The following is a 19,466-nucleotide window of genomic DNA, read 5'->3' as shown; positions in this document are numbered from 1 at the left end:
GGACATAAGCCTGACCAGAAGTTGGGCAGTACCAAGAAAAGCATTTGCCTGTCCCCACATGTATTTCCAGAGCTAGCATCATTTGCATAATCTCAAGGAGCTATCAGAATGAAAAAAGCTTTTGATTGGAAACTCATCCCATGGGTGGGGGAGGAAAATCATGTAGTGATGAAGGATTTAAATGACTGCAACAGCTTAATTGTGCTTTGGAAGCCAGTACCCTTGTGTTTCGAAACATGTCTGCAAGCAGTTCAGCAAAGCACAGAATGCCCAGTTTTCTCCAAATGGGACACAAAATCCCGATGGAAGATGTGTGGCACAGAGAGGAGAGATCTCTTCAGGATAAATATTGCAAGACCACTGGGCAAGCTGCCTAAGAATGGCAATGAGCGTGAATGCCACGGGGCAACATAGGAAGAGGTTTTGTGACCTTATCAGTTCAGGCAAAAGAACCTATTGTCACCTTCCATCAATATACTTTTCTATGTACCTATGTCATTTATTTACCTCTCTCCTCACCACATCTTAAATTACATTCAATACTTGCCATAAATACTAATTCAGTACAGGGTTCACTTAGTACCACCAGCCATCCCTTGTAAGTGCTCCTTCACATATATCTTTGCATGTATTCGGGCCCAAGTTATCATTCCCATCTAATGTGATGGGGATATACTTATCACCACATCTACTGCAGCTGCATGCTGAAACTTTGACATTACCACATATCATCAAGACAATTGAAACCTCTCACTTCTTCTACTCAAGTTGCAGAAGATAGCCCATAACAGAAAACTAAGAAAGCATACACAGAAGGAAGACACCCTAACCTCCATTCACTAACTCTGTATGAGATAGGAATTTTGCAAATCCTGGAGAGAGATAACATAAAGGGGGTTGGAAACGGGGAAAGAGGTGGGCTGGCTTCAGCTCAAGGTTACTGCTAACCACTATCTCCTGCTCTCTCCTTTCATCCTATTCTCTCATTCATTGGCTGCCAACAAACCATACACAGAAGCATTTTGCCATGCCACTCCCTTTGTTGGAAGCTACAAATGAAGGCTCCGCGTAAGGACACTATTGTAATGTATCTTCCTCTTCTCTTTCTTTATGTGTGCCAGACGAAGTCAAGCCAAGCTTTAATGACATAGGGCCCACTAGCACTTCACATCATATATGGTCACTCATTCTATCCCTCCCAAGCAGCAGCTAAGACACATACACCCAAGAGGGATTTAGATAATGAGGTAGAGGAGATGGCAGTGATTGAGACATAGAACATGAGCAGCTGGTCTTGACGATTTGGGCGGTTGGGCACGGGAGCATGAAGAAGAGGTGAGCACAAAAAAAGGAGGTAGAGAATGGGAGAAGCCTGCTGTTGGGGGTACGAGCTCACATTACTCCTCAGCTGACGAGCCTTTGCGTCTGGACTGTGCTGTCATTGCGACCAAGCCAAATAGCATGAAGGAAATGGTGGCTTGCGTGGAAGAGTCCACTAGCTGCACATCCTTGCATGATGGTTTCACAACACTGCAGTCCACCAATGAGTGTGCGGCAACTCCAGGGATATCTGCAACTCAAATCCCTATAGAAGATAGTTAACGACTCTCCCACAAGTGCTAACTGCTGCCATTAGAGGCCTAGGGTTGTACGGCAGAACCAGCTTCAACAGGCTTGGAGATTGGCTACAGAGAACCATTCTTGAAGCATATATTATAATGATGATTTAGATTATTTTCTCTAAACCTAGGGACTAATGATTATTCCACAATTTGACTGTGTAATCCTGGTTAAATTTTTTAGCCACTAAACTTGAATTTTCAAAATTTCACACAAAGTATAACATTTTATGCTTCATTCTATTTAGCTCCATGGCTGTGCAAATCTTGAAGTATAACAGTAAATAAACCAAGATGGACGATATATCTCTCTCCACAATCTTAAAGATCCAAAACAATAAATTATTTTTCAAATTAAGCGTGTACAAATATAGAAGACTGCGATAAAGAAATGTGATGATTAATTTAAAATTGAGTTTGGCAAGATTAAGGGCAGAATTTTAACAGTGAAAAATGGGTGGGTTGGGGGCGGGGAGGTATTGAAAATCGCAACAATTTCAGTCCCGCCCCAGAAGGTGGGTTGGTCACTAAAACCTTTCAAGGAGGCTGCGGGCCTCCATTTTCAAAGGTTTTGCGATTTAAACCACTTGGGGCCGGGATTCCCAGACCTTCTCCTTTACACCACGTGAAAGGAGGCTCGAAACTGCACGCAAGTGCCTTTCTGGCACAGCTTGTGGGCCCGAAGAGCAGGAGTGCTTCCCCCAGGCTCAAGAAGCCTACCTGCAGCGACCCCCCCACCCCGATCTCTGGTCCCCCCCCATTCCACCATCAATCGCAGGCCCCGGATCCCGACCACCAACGATCGCAGACCCCCACGATGACCCCCGATCCCAACCCTCCCCCTTGCTCCTGTGACTGACCCCGGATCTCTTCCCCCACGACTGACTCCTCCGATGACCGACTCGCTCCCTCCCCCCCCACCCCCCAGTGACCCCCATGCCCATTGCTGCCCTCAGGTGCCCACCCATGCCACCCCCCTCATCCATACAATCAAAGAATTACCTGAAGACTTACCTTATCATGCTCTGCTTCCGTGTGACTGAGGCCAGCCTGTCAATCAGGCCGGCCAGTCGGTCGGCAAACCAACGGCTCAAAATCCTGGCCTGAGGCCCCGATATTACCAGGGAGGTGGGATGGCAGCAGGGGGACGACTGGGCATGTGGGTAACCCGCCCAGTGAAATCGGTCCGTTCTTCACGAGATCGCGGGTAAATTGAAGCCACTTACCGTGGCTTCCGGGTTTCCCGTCGTCAACCTGCGCAGCGGGCAGACTGCGCATCCGCATCACAGGCTGTCAAGCTGGAGCAGCCCTATTTAAAGAGGCAGTCTTCCAATACTGCTCCTGCAGCAAACAACCAAAAGTACAGCATGGAGCAGACCAGGAGAAAGGCTGCTCCCAGATTTAACGATGCCTCACTCCAGGTCCTACTGGATGGGGTGAGGAGGAGGAGGGATATTTTCTACCCGGCAAACGGGAGGAAGTGGCCTGTCTCTGCCACCAAGGCCTGGCTCGAGGTGGCAGAGGAGGTCACCAGCAGCAGCAACATCTCCCGCACATGGATCCAGTGCAGGAAGCACTTCAATGACCTAATTAGGTCAGCCAAAGTGAGCACACTTACTCATTCTCCTACACTCCGTCTTCCACATCACCGCCCCCACCCCACAACTCCTTGTGCATTGCCCAACACTACTCTATCACATCACTCCTCATACCCACTGAACCCTCATCCTCAACTTACCCGCACTTACTCACCTCCCCAGTACTCAGCCCACCACTACCACTCAACCCAATCCTCATACAATGTCATGGCTCTGTCTCATACTCACCTTCTGATGCATCTCTTTCACGGTCAGTCTCACCCAAACCAATGCATTCAGCGGTTGGCCACGTCACCATCCCTCACTCATGCCTCTCTACTTTCGCCCCTTATAGAAGAGAGCCCAGAATGCACGGGAGAGAGCGAAGACCGGAGGGGGGCCGCAACATCAGGTCGCCCTCACGGACGCGGAGGAGGAGGCTCTTGAACTGAGCCGCACCCTTGAGTGCCTGTCCATCGGGGACGCCGAGACTGCCACCCGACAAACGGCTGGTGACAGAACTTTAACATTCAGCACTCACAACAGCAAATGATGTTAACATGCCTGGCCATCTTCAGCACCTCAACATGCTTAATATTGCTTTCTGTTCTCTTATAGGGCCCTCAGCGACCGCCGTGATGGCGGAGGGCGATTCCTCAGAGGACCTGCCGGCCTCTGAGGGGGCACCGTCACATCTGAGTGAGCCATCCACCAGCGCAGATACACATACCTCGGTGGGTCCCCGTCCTCACTTAGTTGGGGTCACACATGGTGAATCACCACACGTGAGCACGAGCAGACACTGGTGGCAGGGGCAGCTGTGGAGAGTCCGCCTCGGTGGGAGCACTCTTCTCCAGGCTCTGCTCAGCTGGACACAGATGTTGATCCCTGGGGGCCATCCTTTAAAAGGAGAATGATCAAGGGGCAGCAGCACATTTGCGAGGAGCTGGAACAGGGTACCACGCGCTCTCTCCACAATCGCGCAGAGGATGAAGGAGTCCAACTCCTGCATAAGTGGAATGGTGGCACAGGAGGGAATCTCAGATACTGTCACAGGAACATGAGGGCATCTCTGAGATAGTGTCGCGGGTAAGTGCGGGAATGTCTGCGATGGAGGGAAGGCTAGCTTCCATCGAGCTTCAAGCACGGCTCACTAATGAGTCCATTGAGGCCCTGACAACCTTTGGACTCAGGGTGAGCAACTTTCTGCCGCCTTCAACAGGCAGGCAGATACACTAGCACTGTCCTTACAAGGTTTCACACATGTCCTCCAAACTGTTGTCCAGCAGGGTTGTAGGAGTGATGTGGGCCTGGCCCATGATGACGAAAGGGGACATGGAAGTGGGGACGTCACTCAAAGCGCTCCCACGTCTCACCCATTGCCCCCCTCTCGACCAGTACCCGCAATTCTGCCTCCTCTCCAGGTGGTCGAGTCTGCCCCTGCACAGTTGCAGGTGGAGCAGACTTTGGAGGGACCCTCACGGGCACCGAAACCCAAAGGGCGTAGGCCCAAAGCATCTAAACGGTCAGGGCATGACCAAGAGCAACCTGCCACTACTTCTGCTGCTGCCACAGGGGAAGCACCATGTAGGGATGCACAAGGGTGTTTGACGGTTTGTCATGTTTTTTTATTTATATTTGATTTTTGTTAATGGCACATTAAATATTATTATTGTCACCACTACTGCCACGTCTTGGCCATTTTCGACTGGCTTATGTAATAAGTCTCTTTCGTGAGGATCACTATGAACACCCACACTTGATGCCACCCATTGGGTCACCCTACAGTGGGTGCATTTGTAGTTGCACGACTATTTTGTGCAGGTGCCTGTAGCACAGCACTGTGTTGTGGAGCTCCACGTGGCGGAGGTGGACGGCGTGCCTGGCGAGGCTGGTGATGTTGCTCGTCCTCGGATGAAGTGATGAATGCAGCTATGGCGCCCCCCCCCCATCCTGACGGTGAGAGTTTGAGGGGGTCCGCAAAGTAGGTAAATGTGTTTGCACAGCAGAGTTTAGGGTATAAATTAAGAATTTTGAGTGGAAACACAAAGTGCAGCCAAAACTTTGTCTGAAGTGACAGAGTGCCCCGCTGCAATAAATGAGGTATTCCCCCCAACTGTCAAATAATCCTTTGCATCTCCCACTGGCTGCTGGCTGAAACACGTCTTCTCCAACAGGGAGTGTTTCCCACAGCACAGGAAACACACTGAGGATCCTTCAAAATTGCACCTCTGCCAAAATCTCCAGTCAATGAGGTCTGTCAAGTACCTCAACTATCTAAAAAGCAATGTAAAGTAGCACCCCGCCAGCTTTAATTGCCAGTGGGAGTCCCCCATGCGGCAGCTGCGCGCGCACACGATCGTGTCATTGGGGAACCCAGAAGTCAGCGGGTTGGAGCTGGGCTCCGATCCCGCGCCGGGATTCTGCCATTTTAGGAGCTCCCCCGCCCCCAACACACACGCTTGGCCATCCAAAAATCGGCCCCTAAGTGTCTAGGACAGATGTCAAGAAGACAGTGTCAAATTCATGGCACGCATACATTTTGAAATCTACTAGAATCCAATATTAAAACCTTTAACTGCTATTTGCCTAATTTAATCAACATCTATTACGGAGCTTTTTACATCAGTGTTAATAAAAGTAGATTCAAAAATTCTACGCTTGGTAACTGCCCTACAAGTACTCTGCAATAATACTTTCACACTAAATATCCTAATGGCCTAACATGTTAGCATAAATGCCTATTTAATACGAGCTCAATGTTTTCATCTGTACTTGTTAAAAATAACAAACGTCTTTTAATGGACTTTTTTTTAAAAATGCTGGAAAAATAAAAACACCATTTGAAAAATGGATCAAGTTCCATGAATTCCCTGTTTGGATGATAAGAGTCATAAGTATATGGAGGATGAACAAATGATAATTAATATAAAATACATTTTCTTTTAAAAAGAGTATACAAGTTATGTGAATATCCAGGCTAGGCATTTACTTTATAGCATATATAGAAAACGAGGAGTTAATAGAGGAAGAGAAAGATCAAGTTCAATTATAAAATTGGTTTATTCTAAAAGTGCATTTACACTACTTGTAATGTCATTGTGAAGCAGTTTTTCCTAATTGCAGGGAGTTTCACTCTGCCATGCTACAGTGTAAGGCCAGGCCCTAAATCCAATTGCACTTTAACTTGTAACTGCACTTAAAATGAGTCTGCTGTGCTCTCCCAGAGTGGAGGTAGAAATTTCAGAAAAGTAATTTCTCCTACCTGGCCACCCAATCAGGTGTATCAGCTTCCTCCTTCGGTGGAGTCAAAGCCAGGAGTTGTGTGATAAGCTCACTGTCGGAGCTGGTTGATAAGCCAACTCCATGTCGTAGTACCTATAAAAAAGTGGAAAAGTTATTTTATTCAACTTGAAAAATACACAGGTGTCGCAACTAACTTCATTTTACCAATTGAATTCATCATTCAGTATCATCAAGCTTCAAAATTATTACAGCTTACATGGCAAAATGCATACAAATATTTGGCACAGCTCTAAAACACTATGGGGGTTAAACTGGATAACCCCTGAAAACAGGTGCGGGGATCGCGGTATGCGATTAACCCGAGCCCAGTCGTTGCGATGCAAGCAACACTTTACATTTGTGCTGCCTGTTGTTTCAAAGATTATTGGATTAAAAAGAAGAGGCTTATAATGTTACCAAGAACAGTAGTAAGCCTGAGGATTGGGAGAGTTTTAGAAACCAGCAAAGGATGACCAAAAAATTATACAGGGAGAAAATAGAATATGACAGTAAACTAGCAAGAAATATAAAAACAGACTGTAAGAGCTTCTACAAGTATGTAAAAAGGAAGAGAGTAGCGAAAGTAAACGTGGGTCCCTTAGAGGCTGAGACAGAAGAAATTATAATGAGGAATAAGGAAAGTAAGCCATGAGGAGGACGCAAAGAGGCTGCAAAGGGATATAGACAGGTTAAGTGAGTGGGCAAGAAGGTGGCAGATGGAGTTTAATGTGGGAAAATGTGAAATTATCCACTTTGGAGGGAATAGAAAGACAGAATTTTTATTTTAAGAAGATGAGAGACTAAGAAATGTTGGTAGTCAGAGGGATTTGGGTGTCCTTGTACACGAATCACAGAAAGTTAACATACTGGTACAGCAAGTAATTAGGAAGGCAAATGGTACATTGGCCTTTATTGGAAGGGGGTTGGAGTACAAGAGTAAGCATGTCTTACTACAGTTGTACAGGACTTTGGTGAGACCACACCTGGAGTACTGTGTACAGTTTTGGTCTTCTTACCTTAGGAAGGATATACTTGCTTTAGAGGCGGTGCAACAAAGGTTCACTAGATTGATTCCTGAGATGAGAGGGTTGTCCTGTGAGGAGAGATTGAGTAGAATGGGCCTATACTCTCTGGAGTTTAGAAGAATGATAGGTGATCTCATTGAAACGTATAAAATTCTGACAGGGCTTGACAGGGTAGATGCGGAGAGGCTGTTTCCCCTGGCTGAAGAGTCTAGAACTAGGGGACATAGTCTCAGGATAAGGGGTGGTCCATTTCGGACTGAGATGAGGAGGAATTTCTTTACTCAGAAGGTGGTGAATCTTTGGAATTCTCTACCCCAGAGGGCTGTGGATGCTCAGTCGTTGGGTATATTCAAGACTGAGATCGATAGACTTTTGGACTCTAGGGGAATCAAGGGATATGGGGATTGGGCAGGAAAGTGAAGATGTGGTAGAAGATCAGCCATGATCTTACTGAATAGTGGAGCAGGCTCAAGGGGCCATATGGCCTACTCCTACTCCTATTTCTTATGTTCTTTAAATGATTGCTGTGCGCAGCCAGCGCTACCTGTGCTGTTGATTTGCTGATGAGTGCAGCCAAGGACCCCGATATCGCGAGTGGCTCGCGCTTCTTAAAGGCAGCCTGCACCTCTTAAAGGGGAGGTGCACTGTGGTTGCAAGAAGTGGTGGGAGTTGTTTCAAAACTAAAATTGTGCTGTGATACCTTGAAGAATTGTAAACAATTTTACAACACCAAGTTATAGTCCAGCAATTTTATTTTAAATTCACAAGCTTTCGGAGGCTTCCTCCTTCGTCAGGTGAACGATGTGAAAATGAAATCCTCGAGATGAAATCGCATTTATAATTCACAGAACAATGCTTGGTGAGTACAGACAGTTTTTTCAACTGCCCGTTGCCAAGGCAATCAGTGTGCAGACAGACAGGTGTTACCTGCCAGGTCTCACAGAATATACAAATCACCAAAAAAAAAACAACAAACAAAAAAAAAGAGATAGAGAGGTAGAAACATAGAAAAGACAGCAACTGACCCGTTATATTAAAAACAGATAACATTTGTTCGCTGGTGGGGTAACGTGTAGCGTGACATGAACCCAAGATCCCGGTTGAGGCCGTCCTCATGGGTGCGGAACTTGGCTATCAATTTCTGCTCGACGATTTTGCGTTGTCGTGTGTCTCGAAGGCCGCCTTGGAGTACGCTTACCCGAAGGTCGGTGGATGAATGTCCATGACTGCTGAAGTGTTCCCCGACTGGGAGGGAACCCTCCTGTTTGGCGATTGTTGCGCGGTGTCCGTTCATCCGTTGTCGCAGCGTCTGCATGGTCTCGCCAATGTACCATGCTCTGGGGCATCCTTTCCTGCAACGTATGAGGTAGACAACGTTGGCCGAGTCACAGGAGTATGAACCATGCACCTGGTGGGTGGTGTCCTCTCGTGTGATGGTGGTATCTGTGTCGATGATCTGGCATGTCTTGCAGAGGTTACCGTGGCAGGGTTGTGTGGTGTCGTGGACGCTGTTCTCTTGAAAGCTAGGTAATTTGCTGCGAACGATGGTCTGTTTGAGGTTGGGTGGCTGTTTAAAGGCGAGTAGTGGAGGTGTGGGGATGGCCATAGCGAGGTGTTTGTCCTCATTGATGACATGTTGAAGGCTGCGGAGAACATGGCGTAGTTTCTCCGCTCCGGGGAAGTACTGGACGACAAAGGGTACTCTGTTGGTTGCGTCCCGTGTTAGTCTCCTGAGGAGGTCTATGCGATTTTTTGCTGTGGCCCGTCGGAACTGTCAATCGATGAGTCGAGCGTCATATCCCGTTCTTACTAGGGCGTCTTTCAGCGTCTGTAGGTGTCCATCGCGTTCCTCCTCGTCTGAGCAGACCCTGTGTATTCGCAGGGCCTGTCCATAGGGGATGGCCTCTTTGACGTGGTTAGGGTGGAAGCTGGAAAAGTGGAGCATCGTGAGGTTGTCCGTGGGCTTGCGGTAGAGTGAGGTGCTGAGGTGCCCGTCTTTGATGGAGATTCGTGTGTCCAAGAAAGAAACTGATTCTGAGGAGTAGTCCATGGTGAGCTTGATGGTGGGATGGAACTTGTTGATGTTATCGTGTAGTCTCTTTAGTGATTCCTTGCCGTGGGTCCATAGAAAGAAAATGTCGTCGATGTATCTGGTGTATAGTGTTGGTTGGAGGTCTTGTGCAGTGAAGAAGTCCTGCTCGAACTTGTGCATGAAAATGTTGGCGTATTGGAGTGCGAATTTGGTCCCCATGGCTGTTCCGTGTGTTTGGGTAAAGAACTGGTTATCGAAGGTGAAGACATTGTGATCCAGGATGAAGCGGATGAGTTGTAGGATGGCTTCCGGAGATTGGCTGTTGTTGGTGTTGAGTATTGATGCTGTCGCAGCGATGCCGTCATCGTGGGGGATACTGGTGTAGAGTGCCGAGACGTCCATCGTGGTGAGAAGTGTTCCTGGTTCAACTGGTCCGTGGGTACTGAGTTTTTGTAGGAAGTCTGTAGTGTCGCGACAGAAGCTGGGGGTTCCCTGTACCATGGGTTTCAGGATGCCCTCGATGTATCGGAACCCTGTGTGAGAACCTCTCTGGATACATCGAGGGCATCCTGAAACCCATCGTACAGGGAACCCCCAGCTTCTGTCGCGACACTACAGACTTCCTACAAAAACTCAGTACCCACGGACCAGTTGAACCAGGAACACTTCTCACCACGATGGACGTCTCGGCACTCTACACCAGTATCCCCCACGATGACGGCATCGCTGCGACAGCATCAATACTCAACACCAACAACAGCCAATCTCCGGAAGCCATCCTACAACTCATCCGCTTCATCCTGGATCACAATGTCTTCACCTTCGATAACCAGTTCTTTACCCAAACACACGGAACAGCCATGGGGACCAAATTCGCACCCCAATACGCCAACATTTTCATGCACAAGTTCGAGCAGGACTTCTTCACTGCACAAGACCTCCAACCAACACTATACACCAGATACATCGACGACATTTTCTTTCTATGGACCCACGGCAAGGAATCACCAAAGAGACTACACGATAACATCAACAAGTTCCATCCCACCATCAAGCTCACCATGGACTACTCCTCAGAATCAGTTTCTTTCTTGGACACACGAATCTCCATCAAAGACGGGCACCTCAGCACCTCACTCTACCGCAAGCCCACGGACAACCTCACGATGCTCCACTTTTCCAGCTTCCACCCTAACCACGTCAAAGAGGCCATCCCCTATGGACAGGCCCTGCGAATACACAGGGTCTGCTCAGACGAGGAGGAACGCGATGGACACCTACAGACGCTGAAAGATGCCCTAGTAAGAACGGGATATGACGCTCGACTCATCGATTGACAGTTCCGACGGGCCACAACGAAGAATCGCATAGACCTCCTCAGGAGACTAACACGGGACGCAACCAACAGAGTACCCTTTGTCGTCCAGTACTTCCCCGGAGCGGAGAAACTACGCCATGTTCTCCGCAGCCTTCAACATGTCATCAATGAGGACAAACACCTCGCTATGGCCATCCCCACACCTCCACTACTCGCCTTTAAACAGCCACCCAACCTCAAACAGACCATTGTTCGCAGCAAATTACCTAGCTTTCAAGAGAACAGCGTCCACGACACCACACAACCCTGCCACGGTAACCTCTGCAAGACATGCCAGATCATCGACACAGATACCACCATCACACGAGAGGACACCACCCACCAGGTGCATGGTTCATACTCCTGTGACTCGGCCAACGTTGTCTACCTCATACGTTGCAGGAAAGGATGCCCCAGAGCATGGTACATTGGCGAGACCATGCAGACGCTGCGACAACGGATGAACGGACACCGCGCAACAATCGCCAAACAGGAGGGTTCCCTCCCAGTCGGGGAACACTTCAGCAGTCATGGACATTCATCCACCGACCTTCGGGTAAGCGTACTCCAAGGCGGCCTTCGAGACACACGACAACGCAAAATCGTCGAGCAGAAATTGATAGCCAAGTTCCGCACCCATGAGGACGGCCTCAACCGGGATCTTGGGTTCATGTCACGCTACACGTTACCCCACCAGCGAACAAATGTTATCTGTTTTTAATATAACGGGTCAGTTGCTGTCTTTTCTATGTTTCTACCTCTCTATCTCTGTTTTTTTTTGTTTGTTGTTTTTTTTTTTGGTGATTTGTATATTCTGTGAGACCTGGCAGGTAACACCTGTCTGTCTGCACACTGATTGCCTTGGCAACGGGCAGTTGAAAAAACTGTCTGTCATCACCAAGCATTGTTCTGTGAATTATAAATGCGATTTCATCTCGAGGATTTCATTTTCACATCGTTCACCTGACGAAGGAGGAAGCCTCCGAAAGCTTGTGAATTTAAAATAAAATTGCTGGACTATAACTTGGTGTTGTAAAATTGTTTAGAATTGTCAACCCCAGTCCATCACCGGCATCTCCACACCTTGAAGAATGGCTGCGCTTGGAAGAGAGCGTGCACCAAGGTTCTCTGATCACGCACTAAGGCCTTGGTACAAGAGGTGGAGAGAAGGAGGGACAGCCTGCATCCGCAGCGGGGCAAGAGGTCCTCCAGTCATATGCTCAAGAGGCAGTGGGTGGAAGTAGTGAAGGAGGTAAATGCCAGGAGCATAGTTCCAAGAATACAGATGCAGTGCAGGAAGAAGTTCAATGATTTAACATGAGCTGTCAAGGTGAGTAAGGTCAAGTTTCAAGTGGCATATCCTACCAATTGCACCACTAGCGTCATCTACTGCTCAATGTGCTACATCTCATCACCCACCTACCAACAATCTCTTTCAATCAGTACTCAACCATTCAAATCATATGCTTTATCTCACCCTCACACACTTAGCACTGTTGCAAGCCTCACACCCACAACTCACAGATCACATGCATTGGTAGCTATTCAACCATGACAGTCACATCACCCAAACATCTGGCAGAACACTCACTGACACGCTTCCCTCTTTCTTGCAGGAGAAACTGACAACAAGTGGCAGTGGCTCCATGGAACACGAACCTGCTGTCCTCAGGATGACAGCATTCCTGCTCCCACCCCTGCCATTCCGCCAGTGCCCTTACTGTTGCCCATCACCAGCCAGCCGACTCTCTGTAGAGTATTGAAAGTTTATCCAAGTATAGGAAACCTCCAAAAACACATATAAATGCACCAGCAGCCAGAAGAAATAACACAGCAACTAACCTGTAACTACTTCATCATCCCTTTAAATAACGCTGGTGGAGGGGGTCCTTCATGCCGTTTAAGTCATGTTCAGCTGTGCGAGGTTGAAACTGTTGGATGGAATGTGGAGTTCCAAAATAGCAGCACCGCCTTCAAATCAATGTTGCACACTGATTCGCGTCATATTCTCCCTACTCTGCAAGCTGCCGGCAGTCGTTTGGTGCGTGCACGTGCAAACCCCTTTGCCAAGATAGCGTCCTGCACATTTCCCAACGGAAGTGTGTGCATGCATCTCGGACCCCATTTCACCTCCATCTACTTAAGGGGGATATTAAGGGGGGAAAGGAATCAGTCTCCAAATAGCATTTTCATCAGAAGACCAAGGTTAAACCAACAGAAGGAAAGGGGGTAGCAGGTGGGTTGGAACAGGAAGTGCTTAGAACAGGGGCCCCCTTTGTAGGCCTTTGAGCGTTCACTTCTTGCTCAGCAAGAGGGGTTCCGGGCCAAAGTCTAGCTCAGCCACATGGAGAATGTATTTGGTTGTACAGTGGATTTATGACCAGCACATCACATTTAATTAGCATGGTTACCAGAAAATTGAACCTTGGATCTGATCTTAATTATCCATCCCTAATCTTTCCTCTTGTTAGGATGTAACAATTACTGAGGATAAATTAACGGTTCAAAATACAATACTTTGTTATATTATTAGCTCATTAAATGCAACAAGACAAGACTAGTAGCAATGCCATACTGTACCTTCATTTTTAATTTTTTTGCATTGACTAATTCTCCATTGTGAGCAACAGCAATCTTTCCATGAAGAGTTTCCACAACAAATGGCTGACAATTCTGCAATTCAGAAATACCCGATGTGGAATATCGCGTGTGTCCTATTCCCAAGTTTCCAGTGCGCAGCTTTTGTATTTGTTCTTCACGAAAAGTACTATTTACGAGGCCCATTCCCTATAAAAAGAAATACAGTTTTTATATAAAAATATCTACTCATGATCTCTATAACTTTTAAGTTAAAAATGAAGATCATAGTTTTGAAGGGAAACTAAAGAACTCATTGCTTTTAGTTAAAATAAATAATACCTATAACTGTACTTTGAGACCTTAGCTCAAACCAGAAATGAACTTGATACATTTAAAGCATATTTACTGCAAAGTGTCATTTCTACTCCCAAAAGTACCACTCCAGGACTTGAAAATACCACAAGTCCAAACTCAGACGTTTTATTTGGGCTGTACTTAAAAAACTGTTAAAAACAAGTAATAAATGATATTGTTACAATCTGCCTCTTTTAACACTAGGAGCTGTGACCACCTCATAGCATGTTCTGTGGGAAAGCACCAAGGATTAAGCTGTATACTATAATGAAAGCAGAACTTAGGGCCTGGGCCAACATTGGCAATTTTATTTTGATGACACAGAGGGCCCGATATTAGGAGGGCGGCGGGTTCGCAGTTGGGGGGGGGGGGTCGACTGGGAGCGTGGGTAATGCGCCCTGTGAAATTGGGGTGTTCCGCACGGAATCGCAGCTTAATTGCAGCCACTTACCTGTGCTTCTGGGTTTCGCGCTGGTAAGCTGCGCAGCGTGCAGACTGCGCATATTCAGCATAGGCTGTCAAACTGGAGGAGCCCTACTTAAAGGGGAAGTCCTCCACTGACTGATGCTGCAGAAAATAGGAAAAAATACAGCATGGAGCAGCCCAGAGGGAAGGCTGCTCCTAGGTATTACTGGATGGGGTCAGGAGGAGGGGGAGGACAGAGATCTTACCCCCGGCGGGCGGGAAGAAGCGGCCTGCCTCTGCCACCAAGAAGGCCTGGCTCGAGGTGGCAGAGGAGGTCACCAGCACCACCAACATATCGCACACCTGCACACAGTGCAGGAGGCGCTTCAATGACCTAAGCAGGTCAGCCGAAGTGAGTACACTTACTCATTCCCCTACACTCCGTCTGCCACATCACCGCCCCCACCCCACATCTCCTTCTGCACTGCCAACACTACTCTATCACATCACTCCTCACACCCACTCAAAGCTCATCCTCATCTTACCTGCACATACTCACCTCGCCAGTACTCATCCCGCCACTACCACTCAACCCAATCCTCATACAATTTCATGGCTCTATCTTGTACTCACCCTCTCATGCATCTCTTTCACGGTCAGCCTCACTCAAACTGCCACTACCTGTGCTGCAGCCACAGGGCATGCATCACGTATGTGTAGTAGGAAGCGTAAGGCAAAGGTGTCATGAGCATGAAGGGGATGCACAAGGGTGTTTGAGGGTTTGTCATGGTTTTTACTTATATTTAATTTCTGATCAACTCACATAACATATTATATTGTCACCACTACTGCCACGTCTTTGCGAATCTTGTCTGGTTTGTGCAATAATGCCCTTTCCTGAGGATCACTATGAAGACCCACATCTGATGCCACCCATTGTGTCACTGCAGAGTGGGTGCAGATGTACTTGCAGGGCTCTTTTGTTCAGACGACTGAGAGATGTCGGCGATGTCCTCGGTGGCACCCTGGAAGGATGCGGAGGAGAAGTTGTTGAGGGCAGTGGTGACTTTGCCAGCGACAGGTAAGAAGATGGTGCTCGGGCCAGCCCGGAGCAGCTCGGCATGAAGGAGGCTGCAGATGTCCACGACTACATGTCGAGTGACTCTGAGCCTCCGTGTGCACTGCTGCTTAGAGAGGTCCAGGAAGCTGAGCCTCGGTCTGTAGACCCTGTGGCGAGGGTAGTGCCTTCTGCGACGCATCTCTCTCTGCCATTGCCCTCCCTCCTGCTGTGCAGGCGGATGTGTCACAGCACTGTGTTGTGGAGCTCCATGTGTCAGACGTGGTCAGCGTGGCCGGCGTGGCTGGTGATGCTGTTCGTCCTCCGAGGAGGTCATGACTGCAGCTATGGCGGCCCCCATCCGGAAGATATACATTTGAGGGGGTCCGCAAGGTAGGTAAATGTGTCTGGACACCGGGGTAAGTGTGCAAGTTGGTGAATTTTATTGTTAGGAGGAGGGTGGTGGAGGCCAAACTTTGTCCAAAGTGACAGAGTGGCCTCCTGCAATGAGTGAGGGTCTCCCCCCGCCCCCACCTGTCAAATGGACATTTGCAGCTGCCACAGGCTGATGGCTGCAACACGTCCACTTGAACTGGGAGTGTTTCCCCCAGTACGGGAAACAGTCCCAGTTGTTTGCAAAATCTCACCCTTCCTAAAATATCATGTTAATCAGGTCTCTGAACGACCTGAAATACCTAAATAATTACTTTAAGTGGCACCCCACTCGGTGCCGGCGGGAGTCCCACATGCGGGGGCTGCGCGTGCACGTCAGCGCGTCACCGGGGAACCCGGAAGTGGGCGGGTTGGAGCCGGGCTCCGGACTCGCCACGGGAATCCCCGATTTTCGCAGCCCCACCGCCACGAATGCACCAGCTCGGGGGTGCGAAAATCGAGCCCAGAAAGTCATTACAGTTTTTAAACTAGAGGTATAGCAAAAAGTTTGTATTGGTGTATCTTTATCTTGACTTTTGAAATTACAGCCTCAGGGCTTAAAATATTTGCATAGATCCAGTACCAAGCACCATAGTACCAAGCTCCATAGAACAAGTTTTTGATCTGATGGTTAATAAGGTCTCTGACCTGCAACATCTGCCTGTAACTTTTTATTAAGGTGGTGTAAATATAGTAATGTGTGAAGATCAACACTAATCAACAAAATTACAATTAAGTCTTCTCAGTATTTGCAATATAAAATGCAAAGTTCACTGAATTTAATTTGAACTAATCACTTTTCACACCTGGAACTCAGATTAGGAGATTGTGTGATTTATATTCAATTAAAAAGTACAACAGTGATTTTTTTTAATTAACAGCATATCTGAACAATATTACTGTAAACAATGATGCTACTTCAGATATCTAAGAAATACTTTCCGCATTTTATTTAGAATAGTCAAGCAATAATTTTGGTTTATATCTATTTTCAACAATAACAATTTGCATTTATATACCAACTGACTCAAAAATCATCCCAAGGCTCTTCACAAAAGTGTAATCAGGCAAAAATTGATATCGAACCAAAGGAGGTATTCGGATGGGGCTTCCTCACTCATTGGCTTTTAAAAACTACTCAGTTAGCACACAACTCACTGCTGGGTGCTGCATTCAAAAGCAGCCAACACCAATGGGATAAAAGCATTTTCATCATGAACATGAAATTAGTTTGGACAGTCTGAACTCAATTCCTAGTGGGTTCATCTCCTCAGCAGTTATACATAGAATATAGTGCCTGAGTGACATTATCAATCAATTGAAAGTTGGTTTTAGCGTAATTAAAAAAAAATTATCTAGTAGTTTGAATTAAGCAATTTAAACAGTGCAAGGTGTTCTTGTATAATTCAAACTGAATTAAACAATTTCTAATTAAGAGTAGACTACAATGGCTGGTGTGGAAATTCCCACTGGTGCACAAGAGGGTGCTCTTCTAACATTGGGACTGAGTAGAGGGAGCATTAGTCGGCAACTGGCTGCATTAATCCTGACCTGGGAGCACAACACAGACACTGGGTGCATATTACCGATATCCCCTGCTTCAATGAGCACAAAATTTACTGAAACAATAAAAAAATCTTCACACATTATCTTTCAAGATACTTGACAAAACATAAATTCTATCAAAATATAATTTTATTTTGGAAGAATCAATTGTCTATCATTAAATTACTACAAAGTCCTTAATCTTGTAAATTCAAATTTAAGCAAATATTTAAAGAGTACTGGAAGATGGTAACTCAGTTTGTCTGAAAACAAAGATGGGGTAATGTGACAGAGGGAGACAGTACAAAAGGATACTGAACCCCTGATTATCAATGCCGTAAAGATCAATATATGATATAACACTCCATTGCAAAGTAAAAGACATACCTTGTGCGTCATATATAATGGTGGGGATCCTCCATTACTTGTCACAATTCCAGCACTTTCCTGACCTCTGTAAAAACAGTTTTCAGAAGTTTCAACAATAATCACTGATAAGTACATAGTTTAGAAGTGCCTTCCATTGAGATTAATTGTTTTCTCAATGGAAAGCAATTACCCTTCAGTTGCTCCATAACTTTTAAGTCCTGTAGTAGGGAAGCTCCCTTTCCTATTAGTGTGTTATGCTTGCCTGGTACAAGGGTAAAAGGACATCTCGGAGCAACTGGACAGGATCCAGTTGTCGTGGTCCATATTGGCATAAATGACATAAGGAGGAACAACGGGGAGGTCCTGCTAAGGGAATATGAGAAGCTAGGAACTAAATTAAAAAGCAGGGCCTCACAGGTGGTAATCTCAGGATTACTACCTGAGCCACATGCAAATTGGCATAGGGATAGTAGAATAAAGGAAATTATGAAAGTATGAGGTGTGAGTTAGCTAGGATAGATTGGGGAACTTTACTAAAAGGGATGACGGTGGATAGGCAATGGCTAATATTTAAAGAACGTGTGCAGGAATTACAACAATTATTCATTCCTGTCTGGCGCAAAAATAAAACAGGAAAGGTGGTTGAACCGTGGCTTACAAAAGAAATTAGGGATAATATTAGATCCAAAGAGGAAACATATAAAATTGCCAGAAAAAGCGGCAAGCCTGAGGACTGGGAGCAGTTTAGTATTCAGCAAAGGAGAACAAAGAGATTGATTAAGAGGGGAAAAATAGAGTATGAGAGTAAACTAGCAGGAAACATAAAAACTGACTGTAAAAGCTTCTATAAATATGTCAAGAGAAAAAGAATAGTGAAGACAAATGTAGGTCCCTTACAGTCAGAAATGGGGAACAAAGAAATGGCAGAACAATTAAACACATACTTCGGCTCTGACTTCACAAAGAAGGACACAAATAACCTCCCAGAAATGTTAGGGAACCAAGGGTCTAGTGAGAGGGAGGAACTGAAGGAAATCAGTATTAATAAAAAAAGTGCTAGGGAAATTAATGGGGCTAAAGGCTGACAAATCCCAAGGGCCTGATAATCTACATCCCAGAGTACTAAAGGAAGTGGCCCTGGAAATAGTGGATGCATTGGTGGTCATCTTCCAAAATTCTATAGACTCTGGAACAGTTTCTACAGATTGGAGGGTGGCAAATGTAACCCCACTATTTAAAAAAGGAGGGAGAGAAAGAACAGGGAATTACAGGCCAGTTAGCCTAACATCAGTAGTGGGGAAAATGCTAGAGTTTATTATAAAGGATGTGATAACAGAACACTTGGAAGGCATTAACGGAATTGGACAAAGTCAGCATGGGTTTATGAAAGGGAAATCATGCTTAACAAATCTACTGGAGTTTTTTGGGGAGGTAACCAGCAGAACAGATAGGGGAGAACCAATGGATGTGGTGTATTTGGATTTTCAGAAGGCTTTTGATAAGGTCCCACACAAGAGGTTAGTGTGCAAAATTAAAGCACATGGGATTGGGGGGAATATACTGGCATGGATTGAGACTTGGTTAACAGACAGGAAACAGAGAGTAGGAATAAACGGGTCTTTTTCCAGGTGGCAGGCAGTGACTGGTAGGGTACCACAGGGATCAGTTCTTGGGCCCCAGCTATTCACAATATAGATCAATGATTTGGATGAGGGAACTAAATGTAACATTTCCAAGTTTGCAGACGACACAAAGCTGGGGTGGAATGTGAGCTGTGAGGAGGATGCAAAGAGGCTCCAACATGATTTAGACAAGTTGGGTGAGTGGGC

At 46.5% G+C, this 19,466-nt stretch overlaps 1 protein-coding gene across 1 annotated transcript in view; it reads right to left on the bottom strand.

Moving 5' to 3' along the window:
- The window catches only part of ppat (phosphoribosyl pyrophosphate amidotransferase), a 62,420-nt gene that overhangs the window by 29,452 nt on the left and 13,502 nt on the right, over positions 1-19,466 (bottom strand). The window contains exons 2-4 of the mRNA XM_067987109.1: positions 17,656-17,722; positions 13,476-13,682; positions 6,462-6,574 (exon numbers count right to left, since the gene is read on the bottom strand). Coding sequence (XP_067843210.1) covers positions 6,462-6,574; positions 13,476-13,682; positions 17,656-17,722 — 387 coding nt within the window. The remainder of the gene's footprint in view (positions 1-6,461; positions 6,575-13,475; positions 13,683-17,655; positions 17,723-19,466) is intronic.

This window comes from Heptranchias perlo, chromosome 1 (assembly GCF_035084215.1).
Source record: "Heptranchias perlo isolate sHepPer1 chromosome 1, sHepPer1.hap1, whole genome shotgun sequence".
In the NCBI taxonomy this organism is placed as follows: Eukaryota; Metazoa; Chordata; class Chondrichthyes; order Hexanchiformes; family Hexanchidae; genus Heptranchias; species Heptranchias perlo.
The sequence above is the reverse complement of the archived record's forward strand: the minus strand, read 5'-3'. Positions and strand labels throughout refer to the sequence as shown.